Genomic DNA, 22,027 nt, shown 5'->3' on the forward strand with positions numbered 1-22,027 from the left:
TAAAGTAAAATATGTTCCTATAACTACAGTGTCATAGGCAAACTTCTACCTCACTGATACCCAGGATTCCATTTCCTTCTGTTCTTTTGTGTAGCATGATTAGAGTCGTCCTCAATTTGGAACTCCTGTGGTTCCTTTCTCTCTATCGGGACACTACGGATGTCAATGAAAGGTCAAACAAGGACAAGATGTGGACAAAGTGTGGACGAAATGTACATTGTGGTGCGGCGCTCTTTTGTGGTTGATAAGTATTTGTCTTTTCTAGTCATCATGTGTTCTCTAACACAATATCGGCGGGGTTTTATATTGCCATAATATTATGGGTTCTGTTACGCATTAAATAATAGGGTTACTTTTTCCTGCATGCAGAGTCTTTTCTATGTCTGAGAGTATTTATTATGGCAATGTTAAATTACTGATAAGATATCACCTTATTAAGGGTGGAAGATCCAACATGATTTTATTAGGATTTTATGATTGTGCTATTCTAATAAAGATGTATTTATATTTCCATAGGTTTAGGTTTTATGCTATTTCCATTTGCGATGTTTGCTTTTATAATACTGGACAAACGTATAATTTCATTTAAATGCTAGTATCTGACCGCTTCCTATGAACGCACAGGAACCTATAGAAACACACTAAGAACATAGAATTTCCAAGCATATGTTGCCCCAGTTGTGTCCAAACCAAGGGCCCCACTTCTAACCTCTGAGCCACTATTATCCCATGTACATTTATAATCTGATGTGCATCTGTGTCCTTACTGTGGTTGTTTATATACAGATATGTCCATCCTTAAAGGGGTTTGTTTGGGCATGGGGCGTTTTTTCCTACTGATGATAGGACAGGATAGGTCGGGTCATCAGTATAAGATCGGTGGGGCTCTGACACCTGGACACGCACCAATCAGCTGTTCCGTGGTTGGAGCCATCTGCTTCCGGCACCAATAACGGCATAACTTCTGGTGCAGGAGGCAGCTGGTCATATCTGCGTCTGTCATTTTGGGTCTTCTGCATCGTCATAGGAGCAAAACAATGAAAATGATGGCAGCGACGGATCCTATTGACTTCATTAAATTCCGATGTGTTTATGTCATGGTGTTCATTATTTTCCAAGACAAAATAGTGCTGCATGCAGCGCTATTTTTTCCAGGATTTTTACTGAAATCTGCAAGGCTCGTAACAGGGCTTCCAACACAGATCTGAACATAGCCATATCCGTTTATTTTTTCGTTTCAATGATTTTTATTGAGTTGAATTCACAAATATGTATAAACATGCGAAAACAATGCATATATCTTTAAGTAAAGAAAAAGGATGAACATGAGTACAAATAAACAAACACAAAAACACAATTTAAAGCCATACACAGCCGGCATCGTATCATGAATCACCATATTCCTACAAATATAAGTATATCTGGAGTTCAGTGACATCCAGGCAGACGCATAGGAGTAACCAGATCTAACAATAGTAGTTGTCCCTCATCTTTTAGAGCAGTAACAACTACAGTACTCGACCAGGCAGCCCAATGTCTAACATAGGTTGAGTATGTAAAATTACCATAAGCAATTGTTTTTCCAGAGATATATGACGTATCAATCATAGATATCAACTCTCCTATTGGTGGAATGTTAGAGCTTTTCCAATATCTCCTCAGGGTAAGCTTAGCCATCACAAGGGTCTTGCAAACCAGCTTTCTATGTAATGTCGGGACAGTGTCTACTTCTAGAAAGAGTAGGACAAATTGGGGTGAGGAGGGAGCTTTAAAGTGGAGCAGATCTTCGAGAAGAGCAAGCATCTCTCTCCAATAGTTTTGGATTAGAGGGCAGTCCCGCAACACATGGAGTAGTGTCCCTCTACAACCACAACTTCTCCAACAGAGTGAAGACGTATTAGGAAACATCTGTTGCAGACGGTCTGGAGTATAATACAAACGTAAAACAGTTTTTACAGCAGCTTCAATATGTGAGACACAGTGTAGAGAGAAATGAAGCCATCAAAATGCAGTGATCCATTGAACATCATCAAATGACTTCCCAAGATCCCTTTCCCATTGTTTAATAGGATATGTTTTAGTAAAACACACGTGAGAATCAATTGTGTTATAAATATACTTATGTCCTTTGGAGCCTCTGTTGTACCATCCTATCAATTTGAGATTACATAGTGAGTTTAAATTCCTGTGATGTCTAATAAAATGCTTAATTTACATATAACTAAAACCTCCATTACTAGGCAGGAAATATTTTGCCATTAGGTTTTCGAAACTCACTATATGGTTATTTTCAAACAGTAGGGAAAAGTCCATGATAGCTTTGTTTCTCCATGGGCTTAAATTTAGGTCAGGAATAGATAGTTCCAGGAAATCAAGGGGGATATAAGATTTTACTAAAGGTAGGCGATCAAGCGTTTCTGAATGCATGTATGTCCAGCACCTACAAGCAGCTGTATTAAGTGGCGATATTTGGATAAGGTAAGTTTCTAAAACTATAAAAATAGAAGATCTTTCATACTTATAGGAGATATATAAGAGGCTTCAATATGAACCCAGTGTTTATTCATATCAGATCTCCTCCAGGAAGAGATGTGTGCAGCTACGGTAGCTACATAATAGCCATGTATATCGGGAATATCTAAACCTCCCAATTTCCTGTCTTTGATAATAAGACGAGACGCAATCTTTGGTTTTTTCTTCGCCCAAACGAACTGTAGAACTATTTTCTGAAGTTGTTGGAGAAATGTTCTTGATAGTGTAATTGGTAGAGTTCAAAACAAATAAAGAATCTTTGGAAGCAACGGCATTTTAAATGATGCTATTCTACCCATCCATGAGATTTCAAATTTGTGTAGTCTAGAGGTGTCAGCCTGTATATCCCATATACGTGGTACATAATTTGCCATGTATAAGACCTTATGCGATGGGGTCAAAGAAAGGCCCAGGTAACAAATGTTTTAATTTTGCCATTCAAACGGGTATTTAGTTTTGAGGAAATGAAGTGCAGATGGAGAAAGAAAAAGTGGAAAAAGCTGTGATTGTGTATTGAGCTTGTGTAAGGAGACACGACCAAAGTTGCTAATGGATTCCAAAGCAATCTAAAGATTTCTCCGGGTTTGACAATGAAAGGATAATGTCGTCTGCGTATAATTAAATAGTATGAGTTCTAGAACCAATCTTTATATCCTATATGTCTTTATGTGTTCTCAAAAGCTAAGCCAGTGGTTCCATTGATAAGATAAATATGAGGGGTTATAGAGGGCATCCCTGTCGGGTACCGTTAGAAATCTAGAAATCATCGGACAATACGCCACTGGTGTAGAACCTTGCTGATGGGTTAGAATATAACGCTTCTATGGCCGAGAGTATTTCACCGGTAAAACCCATTGTTTCAAGAGCCGAGAAGGGGTAGGACTAGTGAATGGGGTTGAAGGCCTTCTCGGCATCTAGAGCCAACATCGTTGAAGGAATCCTTTGTCTTTCAATATGATAAAGCAATCCCACAACTTTCCTTGTATTGTCAGATGCCTGTCTACCCATTACGAAATCCACTTGGTCCTCCTGAATCAAGGATGGGAGCAATAGGGCTAATCTAGTAGCCAGCAATTGTGCGTGTATTTTAATATCTGTGTTTAACAGAGAGATAGGTCTGAAGTTTTGGGGTGTATCAGCAGTTTTCCCCAGTTTGGGAATTGTTACAATCAGTGCCGCTGGATTTTATTTTGGGAGGGAACCCAACAGCGATGCTGTCTGGAAAAATCATGAAAGGCGTTAAAATATCCTGCAAGGATTTATAATAAATATTGGACAGACCATGAGGTCCAGGAGATTTCCCATGCAGAATTTTGTTAAGGACATCAATAATTTCCTTAAAATATATTGGGGCATTAAGCAATGATAACTGGCTGGTCGTTAGTTTAGAAAGTGGAATGTTGTCTAGGAAATTTTGGATTTCCGAGTGGTCGGATGTGGCTCAAACAGGTAATCTTTTAAGTTATACAAGGAAGAATAAAATTTCAGAAATTGGTTAGCAATATCCCTGGAATGCAATGCCTGTCCCCTCGTGTGGGGGTCTAAAAGAGATAAGAGATTCTTGATTTTTGGTGATGGTTTTTGAGACGGCTAGCAAGTAGTTTCCCCGCTTTATTATTTTAGGAGTAATAACTTGCTTTTGTTTTCCGTAGTTCTTTTCATATTCCATCAACATACAGTTATGTAGGTCTTGGCGGAGGCAAGATAATTGTTCTGCATGTTGTTGTGATGGAATAACAGTTCTGGTTTGTGAATCTCATCCGTATGTTTCTTTACTATATGACCAATACGTATCAGAGACCCCCTAATGAACTCCTTATGTGCACTCCAAATTATATTAATGTGTACTTCTGGAGAGTCATTGGTTTGAAAATATTCACGGAGGTTCCTTTCTATTTCCAGTTCATATTTAGGCTGGGAAAGTAACAACACTAGACATATCTCTAGAGCTGCTACTCCTTTTTATGTTCCTCTAGCGTCAGGGTTATCACAGCATAATCTGACCACTTTATGTATTCTATGGTCGCAGCATGTGTTAAGAACAGTAAATCTCTATCCGTAATAAACATGTAAATGCGGGAATAACTATTGTGGGTTTGTTAATAAAAAGAAAAGTATTTTTCAGTACTATTTAGTATGCGCCAAATATCGTATAGTTCCTTAGACCAGAAGAAGGTATGCAGTGAGGCGTGTGTTTGTCTAGTACTGGTGGTAGTATCCAATAAGGAGTCCATAACTGTATTGAAGTCCCTACATATTAAGTTTCCCCTCACAGTGTTTATCAATAAGTCTGAGCATTTTATGCATGAAGCTAATTTGGTGTCTGGGGCATATAAAGTCACTAGAGTATATTTTACATTGTTGATCTAATAGAATATAGCATCCATTAGGATCTATACATACATGAAGTGGCTGAAAAGCAACTGTATTTTTGACAGCTATCAGAACGCCTCTAGATTTAGTCGTATAATGCGAATGGTAAATGTGTGAGAAGGAATGAGATTTGATACGATGTGCATCTCTGCGCAATAGGTGTGTCTCCTGGGCAAAAAAAATATCACAAACCAAAGATTTCATGGACTATAAGAAGCCTGCCCTTCTGATCCTTGCCTGAGCATTGTTAGTGTATCCCAAGTCTGTCTTGCAAATGGTCCCTAGTGGTTTCCCATTCCAGTTGTTACCCATGCCCTGTTACCTGTTCCTGTATCCCGTGCTGTGTTCTTGTTCCTGTGCCTACTAGTGTTGGAGTCGTGTCTACTGGACCTGCTGTCGTTTGCCACATCCTGTGTCATCTGCCACGTCCTGTGTCATCTTCCACGTCCAGTGTGATCTGCCATGTCTGGCGCAACATGCTGCACCTGTTGTCCTCTGCCACATCTGGCGTAACCTCCTGCTCCCACCTCCATCCGTGCCAAAGCCTCGGCCACTGTCTGGACTATACAGGTACCCTTGTGCGGGACTTTGTATTGCTGGGGTACTCTGTGGTTTGGCCAGCTGCCTCCCCGCTATGGCGGTGCGGCTAGTGGGTCCACATACCCACAGACTGTGACAAAAAGGAGGGAGCAGAGAGAGAAAGACACAGGCACCTTGTCCATAGAAGTCTATGTAGAGGGTAGGGGAGAGCAAAAGGAGGGAGCAGAGAGTGAAAGACACAGACACACTGCTCATAGAAGTCTATGGGGAGGGGAGGAGGGAGCAGAGTGAGAGAGACACAGATGCTGCTGCTCATAGAAATCTCTAAAGAGAGGGGAGAGGGAGCAGTAGCAGAGACACAGACACTGCAGTCCACAGAAGGCCATAGAGAGTAAAGGGGAAGCAGTAGAAGGGAGCAGGAGCAGAGAGACAGAGAGGAGACAGGCTGCTGGGAAGAGCTATATGTCATCCCAGTGCAGGATTCTCAGTTACTCTCCTTACAGCTGTAGGATCTCCTATATACGGCTTCTGCCTCTATGGGTGTACTACAGAGAGATAGTGGACCAAGATGATAGCTGTTAGGCTCCAGCCACGAGCTCAGTGAAAACCGAGAATTATAGATAGAGCCTGCAGAAGGGAAAGCTAATACAAAATGCAGAATACAAGTCACATAATGGTCAGAAATAGTGTTATTCCTCATGTACACACATATGACCGCTTATTCTGAAAAGTCAGGTCGCTCTAAAGCATATAAACGCGTGGTTAACACTATAGGAAAATTACTGAGTAAAATGAAATTTACATCTCCTTACCTGTGTAAGATTAAAGGGGTTTTCCCATGAGGGACATTTATGACATATCCACAGGTTATATCATAAATGTCAGATAGATGCGGGTCCCACCTCTGGGACCCGCACCTATCTTTAGCTCAGAGCCCCCTAAACCCCGTTCTAGCTTTTTGTGATCACACTGACTGTTGGCCACTTCCTGATTACATGGGCGGGAGTTATGGAAACAGCGTAACTCGCTGAGCTACGCTGTTTCCGTAACTCCCATAGTAGTGAATGGCAGTTATGGAAGCAGCATAGCCTACGCTGTTTCTTTAACTACCATTCAGTTCTATAGGGCTTACAGAAATAGCGTAGCACAGCGAGCTACGCTGTTTTCTCCTTCATGGTTGGAAATCAGCTGGAACACAAAGAAGTAGAACGAGGTTTAGGGGGCTCCGTTCTAGAGATAGGTGGGACCCGCATCTTTCTGACATTTATGACATATCTTGCGGATATGTCATAAATGTTATAAATGTCCCTTGTGGGAAAACCCCTTTAAGTGCATAATTAAAGCATAAAGGTGCATAAACTTGAATCTCATAGCACAACCTATAATGTTTTCCCTTGATCTCATTGATATAGTAAAACATAGTAGGGAACAAAGTCATTCTCAAAATCAATAAGGTCAGTAACAAAATGTCTCCTCAAAATGTCTCCTCTTGTGCCATTTGCAATGATGATACAGTGCGCCATGCGGCAGGATATTTTATGTAGTGCAGACATCAGAATGTGTTGCAGTAAATTTAGATATATACACAGATTATGCACTGTACGTACACGTTTATCTTTGCATAAAAGAATAGCTGGTTAATTTATAGCTCAGAACTTTTGATCTGTGCAGAGAATAAATTGCTAATGAGATGTCTAAATTTATAATTGCCTATAACTCTGCCTAGCATTCGTATATACCCGATTAAAATTCAATGTAGATGCATCATTTAAACTATAAATTGTATGTATCTCAGACGAGCAACATTTTTGCCTTTAGCATACAGTGCCTAGTAATTAAACTCTATTAAATTCCTTGTAGATGGAGTGTTGTGTAGAACAGTTGTTAAAGTGCTTAAAATGATCAGTTATCAAAAAGTGCGTTAAATAACAAAAACAAAAACAATTAGAGCAAGACCCCCTTCAAACTCATTAATGATAGGCATCTTGTGCTGATGAAGAGAATATGGGGGCTTAAATGTAGACTTTAAAAACACATTTATATTATTGATTGTTTCATCTTTCCTGTAATAAAATATCTTCTTGATAGATTTGTTGGTCGTTAGGCACAGTTTACACTGGCGCCATGGCTTCCGCTAATAATGGAACCATGACAGATATGACAGATCTGTTTTCTAACAGAACCCAAGAAGTCCTCACGGACGTCTTTGACTTACAATGCGGTATGTCAGGGGTCCCAGTATTTTTGACTGCAACAGTAGTGCAGAAGACTATACCATTCTTTCTGTCAAATATACCGGGACCCCTGACAAAGCAAAAAGCACATTTCAACAGGTCCTTCATTTATTATGGTATATATTATGCAATAGTTGTAGTGAGAAAAGCTTCTTAAGGCACGTGCCCTGTTCAAACCCTCAAAGTGTACCTGTTTTAGCATTACAGTACCGAATTTCTTCAGCCTTTACTGCCAAAATAAAAAAAATTTGAGCCAAGCCCTGAATGTTTTATGCTTTTGGCATGTGAATTGTCACAACATGTATCCTAAAAGCAAAGGGTTTATGTTTTTTTTTTTTCATTTTGACTACTGGGTGTCACAGGACCTGTGTATAGTGAGACTGTCACGGGGGCCTACAGAGAATGGTGTGGTCCCACGGTGTCACCAAGGGATTTAAGGTAGGACTAATCTTGGAAGCAGAGTCTAAAGGTTGACTAGGTTTTCACCCTTAGACCTCCATACGTAGATGTGGACTTGGCCGCCAGTATCGCCAGGTCGTTACACCCAGAGTAGTCTCCATTGGCAATGGCTGACATGGATATGCGTAGTAGAGAAAGAGAAGATAGTATGCAGGATCAGGTATAGCGTAGGTCAGGGTAGGCTTATCTGCTTTAAAATGTACCGGTCAGCAGATTTTTGCCATGCTTAATTTACTTAACGGGGTATTCCCAACTCAGACTCAACTCCACAAGATATGCTATAAAAGTCCCAGAGGTGGGTACCAGATCTATGTCAGAATGGGTGTCCCTCGCCCTGAGTGAGGCAGACAAGGGCCGCCACATCAAGGCAGAGAATGATTGGAGATGTGGCTGCATATGTGCGTGGCTCTCTACATTCACTTCTATGGGAGATAAGGAAACAGCCGAGCAAGCATGAGGTAGTGAAATGGAATGGGGGTCGGGGATCTCAACATTTGTGTGGGTCCCAGAGTTATGACCAACATACATCAGACATTTAAGGACATATCCTATGGATATGCTAAAGTCAGTTGGGAATACCCCTTTAAAATACATAGCAAAAATAAAGAAAAAATGTGCAATATGTCTTGAGTTTTCACTTATTTAAAGAGGCTCTGTCACCAGATTTTGCAACCCCTATCTGCTATTGCAGCAGATCGGCGCTGCAATGTAGATTACAGTAATGTTTTTATTTTTAAAAAACGAGCATTTTTGGCCAAGTTATGACCATTTTTGTATTTATGCAAATGAGGCTTTCAAAAGTCCAACTGGGCGTGTTTAAAGTAAAAGTCCAACTGGGCGTGTATTATGTGCGTACATCTGGGCATGTTTACTTCTTTTACTAGCTGGGCGTTCTGAAGAGAAGTATCATCCACTTCTCTTCAGAACGCCCAGCTTCTGGCAGTGCACAGACACAGCGTGTTCTCGAGAGATCACGCTGTGACGTCACTCACAGGTCCTGCATCGTGTCGGACGAGCGAGGACACATCGGCACCAGAGGCTACAGTTGATTCTGCAGTAGCATCGGCGTTAGCAGGTAAGTCGATGTAGCTACTTACCTGCAAACGCTGATGCTGCTGCAGAATCAACTGTAGCCTCTGGTGCCGATGTGGCCGACACGATGCAGGACCTGGGGCAGGAAGTGAGTAACGTCACAGCGTGATCTCTCGAGAACACGCTGTGTGTCTGCACTGCCAGAAGCTGGGCGTTCTGAAGAGAAGTGGATGATACTTCTCGTCAGAACGCCCAGCTAGTAAAAGAAGTAAAAACGCCCCGATGTACACACATAATACACGCCCAGTTGTACTTTTTCTGTAAACACGCCCAGTTGTACTTTTGCAAGCCTCATTTGCATAAATACAAAAATGGTCATAACTTGGCCAAAAATGCTCGTTTTTTAGAAATAAAAACGTTACTGTAATCTACATTGCAGCGCCTATCTGCTGCAATAGCAGATAGGGCTTGCAATATCTGGTGACAGAGCCTCTTTAAGACAGGCAGACAGTTATACTGCAGATACTGTATACGGCAGAAGCTGCTACCTGGTATCAAACATAACTGTAAGAAGTTGTTGAAATGTTTGACCAGAGACAAGAAGCCTTGTTCATAAAGAAAGTCAAGTGCTTATTATAGTTACTACAACGGAAGAAATCTACCTGCCCGGAGTGAGCAATAGTTCTTGCCAGATCATACAATGTGGCTTATGCAACAGTCAGGCACATTCATATGAAAAGTCTAGAAAAAAATATTTTTTGCTCATAGCAAGCACTGCACTGGAAAAATAGAATGTGAATTTTGAAAAAAAAAAAAAGTACCAAGATTCAATGAAGAAACAGCTTCCTTGGTAAAAAGAAATTGAAAATTGTGCACCACCCTGAGGCATGATAAGAGTGGAATTCAAAATAATAAAATGTTTTTAGCTATGATTGCTTGCATTGCTATTTCCATTGATAGGAGTGGAGCAACGAGAATGATGGAAACCATTGACTTTAATATGTTCTATTGGGGTTTCCGTCATTTTGGCAGAGCCTCAAACGCAGATGTAAACAGGGCCTAAATCATATAACATCTTACTGTTTATTGTACTATCAATTTAAATATAGTTGTCACTACTCACTGTTTACATTTTTGAGAAGTACATGTAACATACAAATTTATATATTTTAACGTAACCATATAATACAGACCAAATCCTTGTAGAGCCCCACCAATCAGCTGTGCGTCCATCATGGGATCACAGTTGGGGTTTGGGAATACTGTCCCCTGGACCTGCTGAATATCGAAATATAAAAGTTAATGAAACAGTTGAACAAAGATATCACAGTATCAAGTAAGGAAAATACATAGTGAAGAAAACATTTAGACAAGGTTACCACGCTGTATCTCTTTCACAAAATCTTAAAGGCTATGTTATCATTTTTTTATTTAAATGTATGTATTTTTGCATCAAAATAGTTTTTTTTCAATATATCTCCAGCTGATTGACGTCTGTGCTCAGAGCAGCTCCTGTGTGCATCGGACACACAGATCACCCTACTATTGATCAAATCTCAACTTAGATTAAGATGAGAGTACTCTTTAAATTCACCAGCGGCCATCTTCATCTTTCCATGTGACTTATGCAGGCAGTAAGATATTAGATTCTTTCTGATCCCCATAAGTGTGAGAAAATCATATTTTGATATTTTGGGCTAAGTTAGACTTTTTTTTTCATATCCCTTGTTGCTATGAAATAAAATTAATTTAAAATAATAGTAATAATAATAATAATAATAATAATAGTAATCTATAGTATATAGCAGCAACATATAGTACAGCTCTTTACAATTGCGAAAGTAACAAAGTGCTCATAAGATCTCACAATCAAATGGAATGAGGGGAGCTACAAAGTACCGTATTTTTCGGACTATAAGACGCACCCAGGTTTTAGACAACAGAAAATAGGAAAAAATTTCATATTTTACTTCTTTTACAAAGAAAAAACTATTGGTTAAAAAAAAACAATTTCTTCAGTTTCAACACATTCTGAAAGCCATAAATTATATTTTTCCATCGTTTGAGTGGTGTGAGGGCTTGTTTTTTGCGGGACGAGCTGTAGTTTTTATTAGCACCATTTTTTTGGTACATATGATTTTGTTCTCACTTTTTATTTCATTCTTTTTAGCGCTATGGTGACCAAAGGACAATGATTCTGTGGTTTTAAATGTCCAACAATGCTATATTGTAATAGATCCGGACTTTTATGGATGCAGCGATACCAATTTTTTTTTAATTTTTTTTTACATTGTGCTTGGGGAAAAATGGGAAATGTTGTTTTTTTTAACTTGTAATTTTTTTTTACACTCCTGAAAATGTATTTAACTTTTTTTTTTTACAAATTGTATTAGTTCCCCTAGGGGACTTGAACCAGCGATCATTAGATCGCTGGTACAATACACTGCAATACATGGATGAGTTACAGAAACAGCGTAACTCGCTGATCTACGCTGCTTCCGTAACTCCCATAGTAGTGAATGGCAGTTACAGAAGCAGCGTAGCATGCTACGCTGTTTCCGTAACTACTATTCAGTTCTATGGGAGTTATGGAAGCAGCGTAGCTCAGCGAGTTACGCTGTTTCCGTAACCAGGGGTTTGAGAGTCCAAATCTTTCCATCTTTTCCCATAGATGATGAAAATTTTATTACAAATTGGGAGGATGTGTGTAACAATAGTTCCTCTAAATTTATGGAACTCTTGATAGGATTAGACAAAAAACTACTTGGAGTAAACAAGAATAGAAAGAAAGACCTCCAGCTCACCTTCGTTGCATATGTGGTTTTGGATAATCATGCACGGATCCTCGTGTCGGCACACGGTAAATAGACAAAACTAGGAAGAGCAAGGTTGGATCCAGCACGGAAGATACGATAAAACGGAAAAGATTTTTCCAAGTTTAATGGGCCAATAAGTTTGGCTGGTTAAAATCAGGACTTGGGTGCACAGCGTGACATCCTGGTAGTGTAAGGAAGATTATAGTGGTTAATGGAGAGCCTACGCGTTTCAGACGCTGCGAGCGTCCTTAATCATGGCTGAACTTATTGGCCCATTAAACTTGGAAAAATCTTTTCCGTTTTATCGTATCTTCCGTGCTGGATCCAACCTTGCTCTTCCTAGTTTTGTCTAAAAAACTACTTGATAAGTTAGAAACAGAAATTGAAAATATACAGTCACAACTGAGTTCTAAAATGACTACAGAAGGTTGGACAACGTTTAAGCAAACTCTGGAAGGACAGTTTGTAGACTGGGAAAAGGAGATCCAAGACACTAAATTGAAGAAATTCAGCAGAGATGTAACTGACTTTGCTCAGAAAAGGGTATATAGATGGAGGAAAAATAACCACTCTACACCACTAAATCGTTCCTCTTCTATTACCTCACTGTCCTCCCAAAGTGAAACAGAAGGGATGTCTCGCCAGCGACCATATAAATTACATCAATCATATGGCACGAGGTCCAAAAGGAAAAATAAACAAATAAAAGGAAACCAGAGATGGGAGAATCCTCCAACAGCCTTAGGGCGGATTTACACGAGCGTGTGCATTTTTGCGCATGCAAAAAACGTGGCGTTTTGCATGCGCAAAAGGCACTTAACAGCTCCGTGAGTCATCACATAGGATGCGCGGCTGCGAGATTTACGCGCAGCCGCCATCATTATGAGTGACACTCTGGATGTTTGTAAACAGAAAAGCACGTGGTGCTTTTCTGTTTGCAAACATACTTTTGACTGCTGTTGCGCGAATCACGCGCGTCCCACGGATGTGCTTCACGCGTGATTTTCACGCACCCATTGACTTCAATGGGTGCGTGATGCGCGAAAAACGCAGAAATAAAGGACCTTCGTGAGTTTTACGCAGCGGACTCACGCTACGCAAAAATCACTGACAGTCTGCACTGCCCCATAGACTAGCATAGGTCCGTGCGACGCGCGTGAAAAACACGCTCGTTGCACGGACGTATTACACGTTCATGTAAATTCGCCCTAAAGGTAATCAATCTATCTTCACAGGAATACACAGCCTCGGATTTATCCGTACTGCAAAAAGGATTAACCTTTTCTCATTGTGCTCGATTCTACACTTTTTCCGCTATTAAAGAGCTACATATTTTTGGTAGATTGCTTATTTACAAAAATTTCTTCCACAGGCCCAAATATGACAATATCTTTGTCACCTCTGATGAACAACAAACTATACAGGCCCTGGAAGAACTATTGAAAGAACAGGAATTTGATCCATCAGGTACCTGTACCGTTACGATTAAAATCAAAACGCTTTCCACCGCTGACTTTATGTCCAGCAGTGGATCTGTTCGTCAAGTCTGTAAGCAGAGAATTTGAAAAAATACCAAATAATAATAAATCTGATAACCTTACATATTTACAACGACAGTCTTAAGAAATTGTCTAAGATGAATGATCTTGTCTTTAAAGCGGCCGATAAATTCAGAAATATAGTTGTATGGCCTTGCAATATGTAAGAAGCTGAAGCCTATCGAAAACTACATGATAAGAAGTGTTACAAAAAATTGACATTTAATCCTTTCTCTGCTTACAGACTTGACTTACAGAAGATACTTAACGAGGCTATAAGTAGTAATGTTATCTCCAGGGAACCCCACGAGGCATTGACTGTTCTTGAAACCATGATTCCAACACTCTATCTACTCCCTAAAATCCACAAGAATGCCATAATTCCCCCGGGAAGACCAATCATATCCGGTAGGGGGAGCCTGACTGAAAAGATTTGTACATTTATTGATTATCATTTAAAAGGGACTGTGGAAAATCTGCCATCATATGTGTGGGACACAGCAGATCTTTTACAGAAAATTGATGGAATTAACATTGAGGAAGACATGTTATTGGTCACCTGTGATGTCGAGTCACTATACACCAGTATTCGACACACAGATGGCCTGAAGGTGGTTGCCTCAGTCATGACTATGGGGAATGTGGAAACATCTCTTTCCAATTTGATACTTACCCTTCTGGAATATGTTTTAACACACAACTTTTTCTTATTTAACGGGTCCTTCTACCTACAGCTCCAGGGAACAGCAATGGGGGCTGCATGCACACCCTCATATGCCAACCTGTTCCTGGGGCTGTGGGAGAGGGACCTATTTAAGGATGGTCAGGATGTCTCAATGGACCACGTCATATTTTGGGCCAGGTACATTGATGACATCCTGATCATCTGGAAGGGTACTTCAACATCCTTGGAGACATTCATTAACAAACTAAACATGAATAAACTGGTCAAATTGACGTATCAATATGATGAGAGTCAGATCGACTTTCTAGATGTCAAATTATCAAAGGCTGTAGATGGTTTCCTCCAGACCGACATACATAGAAAGTCAACTGCAGTAAACTCACTACTTCATGCGTCTTCCTCTCATCCAATACAGACGATACAAGCAGTGCCTATGGGACAATTCCTAAGGATCAGGAGGATTTGTTCCTCGGATGAGGTATTTGAAAAACAGGCATATGATCTCACCAACCGTTTTTTTTGTCGCGGATACAGTAAGAGATCCTTAAAAAAGGCGTATCACCCTGCAAAAAATACTTCAAGAGAAAAATCTTTTATTTCCAAAACAAGAACAAAAATTAATCAAGGGTAAGGTTTACAACCAATTACCATTCACGGTGGCCTCAAATGAGAGAGATTATGAAACAGTTTTGGCCTATTCTTCTTACAGATCCCACCATCGAAAAATATATTATGCAATTTCCAAGCATCTCTGCCCGACGTTCACGAAATTTAAAGGGTCATCTTGTGAGAAATCACCATCAATCGAGAAACTCTAAATTCCCGTTTGGTACAAAAGGCCCTAAATGAGATTGCAACCCATGTGGACATTGTGTTGCATGTCCTAACATCGAAAGGACGTCCACCTTTGTGGATGCAATGGGTGAGAGAATTTTTGACATCACACATCACATAAACTGTTCTACAAAGGCAGTTGTGTAATATGCTATATGCCCATGTCCTAAAATATATATTGGCCTTACTTCTAGGGAATTCAGAGTGAGAGTAAGGGAGCATGTACGAGATATCTTGGGAGCGGCCGAAGAAGAAAAAACCTTGGAAACATTAAAATCGATACCTCGACATTTCAAGACTCATCATGCATGTGAAGCCATAAAACTAAAGGTAAGGGGTATTGACTGCATTGAAGCTGGCATTCGGAGGGGTGATATACGCTAAAAACTGGATTTGGACTCTCAAAACCATGCGCCCTTATGGGTTAAATTAAGTTCCATTTCTGTGACCATGCATCTCCAGCGGTCATCTTTTTTATCAGTTTTTTAATACATGTTCATAGTTTTTTATTTTTGTTTTTAACATATCTCTATTTTTTCAGAAACTTATTAGACGTGGATGGAGTCGCGATTTAATTCCATGCTTTAAATGATGGGTTTGCATAATACGAAAAGAAAAGCTGAAGAGAAAATCTGTCTTTAGATAAAAATGGACCATCAACGATGTTTCATTCACTTTATGTACATCACTTTTTTCCCCCCATAATAAGGGCGGATTTACACGAACGTGTAATACGTCCGTGCAATGCGCGTGTTTTTCATGCGCGTCGCACGGACCTATGCTAGTCTATGGGGCAGTGCAGACTGTCAGGGATTTTTGCGCAGCGTGAGTCCGCTGCGTAAAACTCACGACAGGTCCTATATTTCTGCATTTTTCGCGCATCACGCACACTTTGAAGTCAATGGGTGCGTGAAAATCACGCGCACCACACGGAAGCACTTCCGTGGGACGCGCGTGATTCGCGCAACAGCAGTCAAAAGTATGTTTGCAAACAGAAAAGCACCACGTGCTTTTCTGTTTACAAACATCCAAACAGAGTGTCATAATGATGGCGGCTGCGCGAAAGTCACGCAGTCGCGCATCCTACGTGATGACTCACGGAGCTGTTAAGTGCCTTTTGCGCACGCAAAACGCCGCGTGTTTTGCATGCGCAAAAACGCACACGCTCGTGTAAATCCACCCTTACACATAAACTACCGTTCAAAAGTTTAGGGTCACTTAGAAATGTCCTTATTTTTGAAAGAAAAGCACAGTTTTTTTCAATGAAGATAACATTAATTTAATCAGAAATACACTCTATCCATTGTTAATGTGCTAAATGACAATTCTAGCTGCAAACGTCTGGTTTTTAATGCAATATCTACATAGGTGTATAGAGGCCCATTTCCAGCAACCATCACTCCAGTGTTCTAATGGTACATTGTGTTTGCTAACTGTGTTAGAAGGCTAATAGATGATTAGAAAACACTTGAAAACCCTTGTGTAATTATGTTAGCACCGCTGTAAACAGTTTTGCTGTTTAGAGGAGCTATAAAACTGACCTTCCTTTGAGCTAGATGAAAATCTGGAGCATTACATTTGTGGGTTCGATTAAACTCTCAAAATGGCTAGAAAAAGAGAGCTTTCATGTGAAACTCGACAGTCTATTCTTGTTCTTAGAAATGAGGGCTATTCCATGCGAGAAATTGCCAAGAAACTGAAGATTTCCTACAACGGTGTGTACTACTCCCTTCAGGGGACAGCACACACAGGCTCTAACCAGAGTAGAAAGAGAAGTGGGAGGCCCCGCTGCACAACTGAGCAACAAGACAAGTACATTAGAGTCTCTAGTTTGAGAAATAGATGCCTCACAGGTCCTCAACTGGCAGCTTCATTAAATAGTACCCGCAAAACGCCAGTGTCAACATCTACAGTAAAGAGGCGACTCCGGGATGCTGGCCTTCAGGGCAGAGTGGCAAAGAAAAAGCCACATCTGAGACTGGCTAATGCAAGGAAAAGATTAATATGGGCAAAAGCACACAGACATTGGACAGAGGAAGATTGGAAAAAAGTGTTATGGACAAACGAATCGAAGTTTGAGGTGTTTGGATCACACAGAAGAACATTTGTGAGACGCAGAACAACTGAAAAGATGCTGGAAGAGTGCCTGACGCCATCTGTCAAGCATGGTGGAGGTAATGTGATGGTCTGGGATTGCTTTGGTGCTGGTAAAGTGGGAGATTTGTACAAGGTAAAAGGGATTTTGAATAAGGAAGGCTATGACTCCATTTTGCAACGCCATGGCATACCCTGTGGACAGCGCTTGATTGGAGCCAATTTCATCCTACAACAGGACAATGACCCAAAGCACACCTCCAAATTATGCAAGAACTATTTAGGGAAGAAGCAGGCAGCTAGTATTCTATGTGTAATGGAGTGGCCAGCACAGTCACCAGATCTCAACCCCATAGAGCTGTTGTGGGAGCAGCTTGACCGTATGGTACGCAAGAAGTGCCCATTAAGCCAATCCAACTTGTGGGAGGGCCTTCTGGAAGCATGGGGTGAAATTTCTTCCGATTACCTCAGCAAATTAACAGCTAGAATGCCAAAGGTCTGCAATGCTGTAATTGCTGCAAATGGAGCATTCTTTGACGAAAGCAAAGTTTGAAGGAGAAAATTATTATTTCAAATAAAAATCATTATTTCTAACCTTGTCAATGTCTTGGCTATATTTTCTAGTCATTTTGCAACTCATTTGATAAATATAAGTGTGAGTTTTCATGGAAAACACAAAATTGTCTGGGTGACTCCAAACTTTTGACCGGTAGTGTATGTATAATGTATTCTGTGTTTCAAGAGATATATATATATATTTTCGTATTTATTAATCAATTTCACATTGTATTTTGTATATTTTTTATCATTTTTATTCACCTTTTTTATTAATTTCTTGCACACATATATTCATTTTTGTTACAACAGAGGAATGTTTATAGATGTATTCATATATATGCACATACACATTTTCTAGCAGTCTATTCACTGCCTTTTCTTATTACAATCCCTACATAACATTAATTCACTCACACTTTTTCCTGTCACTACATATTTTAATCTAACATCGGTATTCCTAGTACAATCCAGCCAACCTGTTAGCTACATGTATTCATTGCATAAATTGGTTCACATCTGCCCGATCATGTATTGCATCTTCTATGATACACTTTATGGATGAGCTGAGTGCTTATGCATCGGGGGAGTGTCCAAGCGAGGTTGGGGGTCTTTATCGGAGCGAGCGGAGTTCGAGTGACGTCTATGTTGCTCTCTCCATGACCCGTCCCGATAACACGACACCGGAAGCACTCCGAAGGACAACTCTACACCCGGCGTATGCCACGCCACATAGAGGCTCTTTTCCCTCCTTCGTTTGCAACTTACTATATTCCTTATATGATTGGACAGACGTCACATAAATAGAGACTTCCGCTGGAGTGACACCACCCCCGGACGAAGGCATCCCGCCGAAACGCGCTTCGGGTTTGGTGTCTCCACGGTGCAGGAGCAGTAATATGTGTAGGCTTACTCTGTCCACTCTTCTGTTTTTACTAGGTTAAATCACTCTTACCTATTTACTCTCAGATGCTGACAGCACACATATTAGAGAGTTTTTTTTACATTATGAGATAATCTACCATTTTTCTATAAATATTCTCATGACTTGACCTAGGTCTCTTTCTAATACATGCACAGGGGTTTTGCCCATTACTAATTTTTGCATCTATTCTACATCTGTTGTGGCCATATACTACATTGGTTTACATCCATATGCTCATTGCCCTGATAGACACCTGGTATTGCACTGTATGATTCAGTTTTAAACCGTTTATCTTAATACATGTAACAATAAAGTATATTTTGTATTTTTCAATAAATATTTTCGTGTTAATTGAGCTCAATTGTAGGAGACATATATATTTAATAGGTCAATGCACCAAGGTTTGCTTGGTTATACTTCTATTTCCTTCTTCTCGTGCTCTATTCGAAACACGATTAATATTAAAAGGGAAGGATATATATTTTTTCTGGATGCACATATAGGTTGTCGAAAAATGGAAAATGTTTTTTTTTTTAACTTTGAATTTTTTTTGACACTCCTGAAAATTGATTTAACTTTCTTTTTTATTAATTTTATTAATCCCCCTAGGGGACTTGAACCAGCAATCATTAGATCGCTTGTACAATACACTGCAATACATGGATGAGTTACGGAAACAAAAACATGTTTCCTTTATAATATGTTTTTTTTTAAATTAAACAAATTAAACATATATTTTTTAAGAAAACACATATTTTTAAAAAAAAATATAAAAAAAACCTGCACTCCATATAATAAATTAAAGCCAGTAAATCTGAATTATATCACTATTATAGATGTATATAATGAGGAAAGGTTTATTTTTTTTATCTATTTCCGTCTACCAGAGCTCAAATAACTCTAAAACAGCAATGGCTATTTGTCTAAAAAAATTATATGGATATAACTCCCTTTCTGTGATGAAAAAAATAATACTTAGAAATACCCAAACGATTATAAACATTTTACCCATTCATCTTGACAATACTAAAAATCACTGAACTCTGTCTGGTCATCAAGGCCGAAAATATTTAAGGAGTTAAAGTTGTTACTCGGTTACAACGTTATTTTATTTTTTATTTTAGCATCAATGGAAGTCCCTCACTGTACAAAATATCATGTTGTCTGCTTATTTGTAGGATGACAGATGGACGTATTACTATCCATTATTTTACTGATTACTGACCTTTACACAAAACACTCAGGAGAGGAAAAGCCAAAGAATTGTGTACATGCTATTTACTAGAATAATGGAAAACATTTTGAAAGTGCAAATACAAAAGTGCAGTGAAGCTTAGAAGCCAAATTCAAAATTTGCTTCCATTGGGTATATTATATTAATCCCAGCAAGTTCCTAACATGTTAAAAATGGTAACTACATTTATAGTCACATATACATCTGTATTATTAAATATCTCATATCGTAACATGAAACTCTCACTATATTGGACGCTGGTTCTACACAATGAAATAATTTAAGCAATATAAAATTTTGTCATCTACATCATTTGCATTGGACTGCTATGCACGGTATAATAAATTCAAAGGTGATCCTTTTTCATACATTGATCTCTATGTACATTGCTTGTATACAGCTTTCCCCAAGAATGAGCCATATACATAGAGGCAAGTGCATGGGCAGTGTTAGGGCTCAAGCACCCGGAAGAGCACAGAGCCTGTCCAGTAGTGCACAGAGAAGCCTGGTACGGAGATATGCGGAGATATTCCGCCCTAGAAACAATGATTCTGGGGGAGATTACCTACATACGTACGAAATCCGATGAAGCATGTCGCAACAGTCGCATACAGGGTGCCATAAGGGCCCAAACACTTTTATGAGTGCCATAACACATCTCTGTACAAATCAGGAATTGTACGAATCCATAATACGGCCGTGTACATGAGCCATAAGGAATCTGATTTTAAAATAAAAAGTTATTCCCATTAACATTTTTTGTACACTAATCTCTAAATGTTACATCTATAGAACCCCTTTAATGCAGAGGTTTATACATGACCTAGGTTGAACCTACATGTGTATATTAGGAAGTTGCAAATACATTAATTTCCATTAATATTATTGGAAATTCCCATTATGAGGGTCAATAGTCTTCTAACAGAGTAAGATCAGCTTCCTGATCAGTGTCGTCTGCAGACCCAGGCTGTTTTACAAAAACCTATGCCTGTTGTTTCACACAGAACATACTCCTTAAAGAGGTTGTCACTTTAATATGTTGTCTTAACCCCTTCTTGACATTGACATTTGACATAATTGTACGTCATGGCCGGGAAGGGGAGTGTGGAGCTAGCTCACAGGCTGAGCCAGCTCCAAACTCAGCGAGTGTCGGCTGCATGTTACAGCCGACACTTCACTGTAATGATGAGATCTAAGATAATTCCGATCCCAACCATTTAACCACTTATTTGCTGTGGTCAAGAGCAACCACGACATCTAAGCCATAAGAAAGATGGAGGGCCTCCTCCGTCAACACATCACCCCCCCCACCTGCAGCGCGATCGCGGGGTGCTGATGGTAGTCATGGCAGCCTTGGGGAAGGCCACCAGGTCTGCTATCTTTGTCGTCTGGTAAAAACTACAATTCACTGCAATACATAAGTAATGCAGTGTATTGAATCAGCGAACAAAGAATTGGTTGTTCAAGTCTGCTAGGGGGACTAAAAAAAGAGTAAAAAAAACTGTTAAATAAAGTTTACTAAAGTACATTAAATGGTGCAATTAGGAACTACAGCTTGTCCAGAAAACAAAAAAACAATCCCTCATATGGCTAATCTAAGGTAGCATATTATAGGCACAGGTTTATTGTGCTGATCGGCCTAATCTTACAGGGAAAATGTGAAATAATTTTTGAGTATGCTCTGTTCATTGGCCTTGGCCTGCTCTTGTTTTCCTCTACCTTCTTCTGCGGTACAGAGTGATGGCAGCCTCTCTACACATGTTAAAACAAAGACTGCTAACATTGAATACTCATAAGGGCGTGGTGAGGAAACACAGGCTAGAGCGTTGAAAGAGGTAGGAGCAGAGAGAGAGCATCCTGTACTGGGAATGCCCACTTAGCGTGCAACTTGCAGCTCCAAAATTAGGCAAGTCAGAGAAAGCAGTTCTTAAAAGTAAAAGATGAAAAGAAGCCAACCACATGAAAGCCTGGGTACATAAATACATGTCTAAGGGCCGGTTCACATCAGCGTTCGGTTTCCGTTGATGGGTTCTGTCAGACCTTTCCGTCGAAGGAACATAACAACAGAATGGCAAACGGAAACCATTGCTTACATTTGCATTACCATTGATTTCAATGGTAATGCTTCCATTGCTAATGGTTTATGTTTGTCTCCATTCCGTAAGGTTTTTGTTTT

At 39.8% G+C, this 22,027-nt stretch overlaps 1 protein-coding gene across 1 annotated transcript in view; it reads right to left on the bottom strand.

Annotated features, from left to right (window-relative positions):
• The window catches only part of ANXA10 (annexin A10), a 129,829-nt gene that overhangs the window by 84,143 nt on the left and 23,659 nt on the right, over positions 1–22,027 (bottom strand). Inside the window, exon 3 of the mRNA XM_075847191.1 lies at positions 10,364–10,448. Coding sequence (XP_075703306.1) covers positions 10,364–10,448 — 85 coding nt within the window. The remainder of the gene's footprint in view (positions 1–10,363; positions 10,449–22,027) is intronic.

The sequence above is a fragment of the Rhinoderma darwinii genome, chromosome 1 (genome assembly GCF_050947455.1).
Source record: "Rhinoderma darwinii isolate aRhiDar2 chromosome 1, aRhiDar2.hap1, whole genome shotgun sequence".
Lineage (NCBI taxonomy): Eukaryota > Metazoa > Chordata > Amphibia > Anura > Rhinodermatidae > Rhinoderma > Rhinoderma darwinii.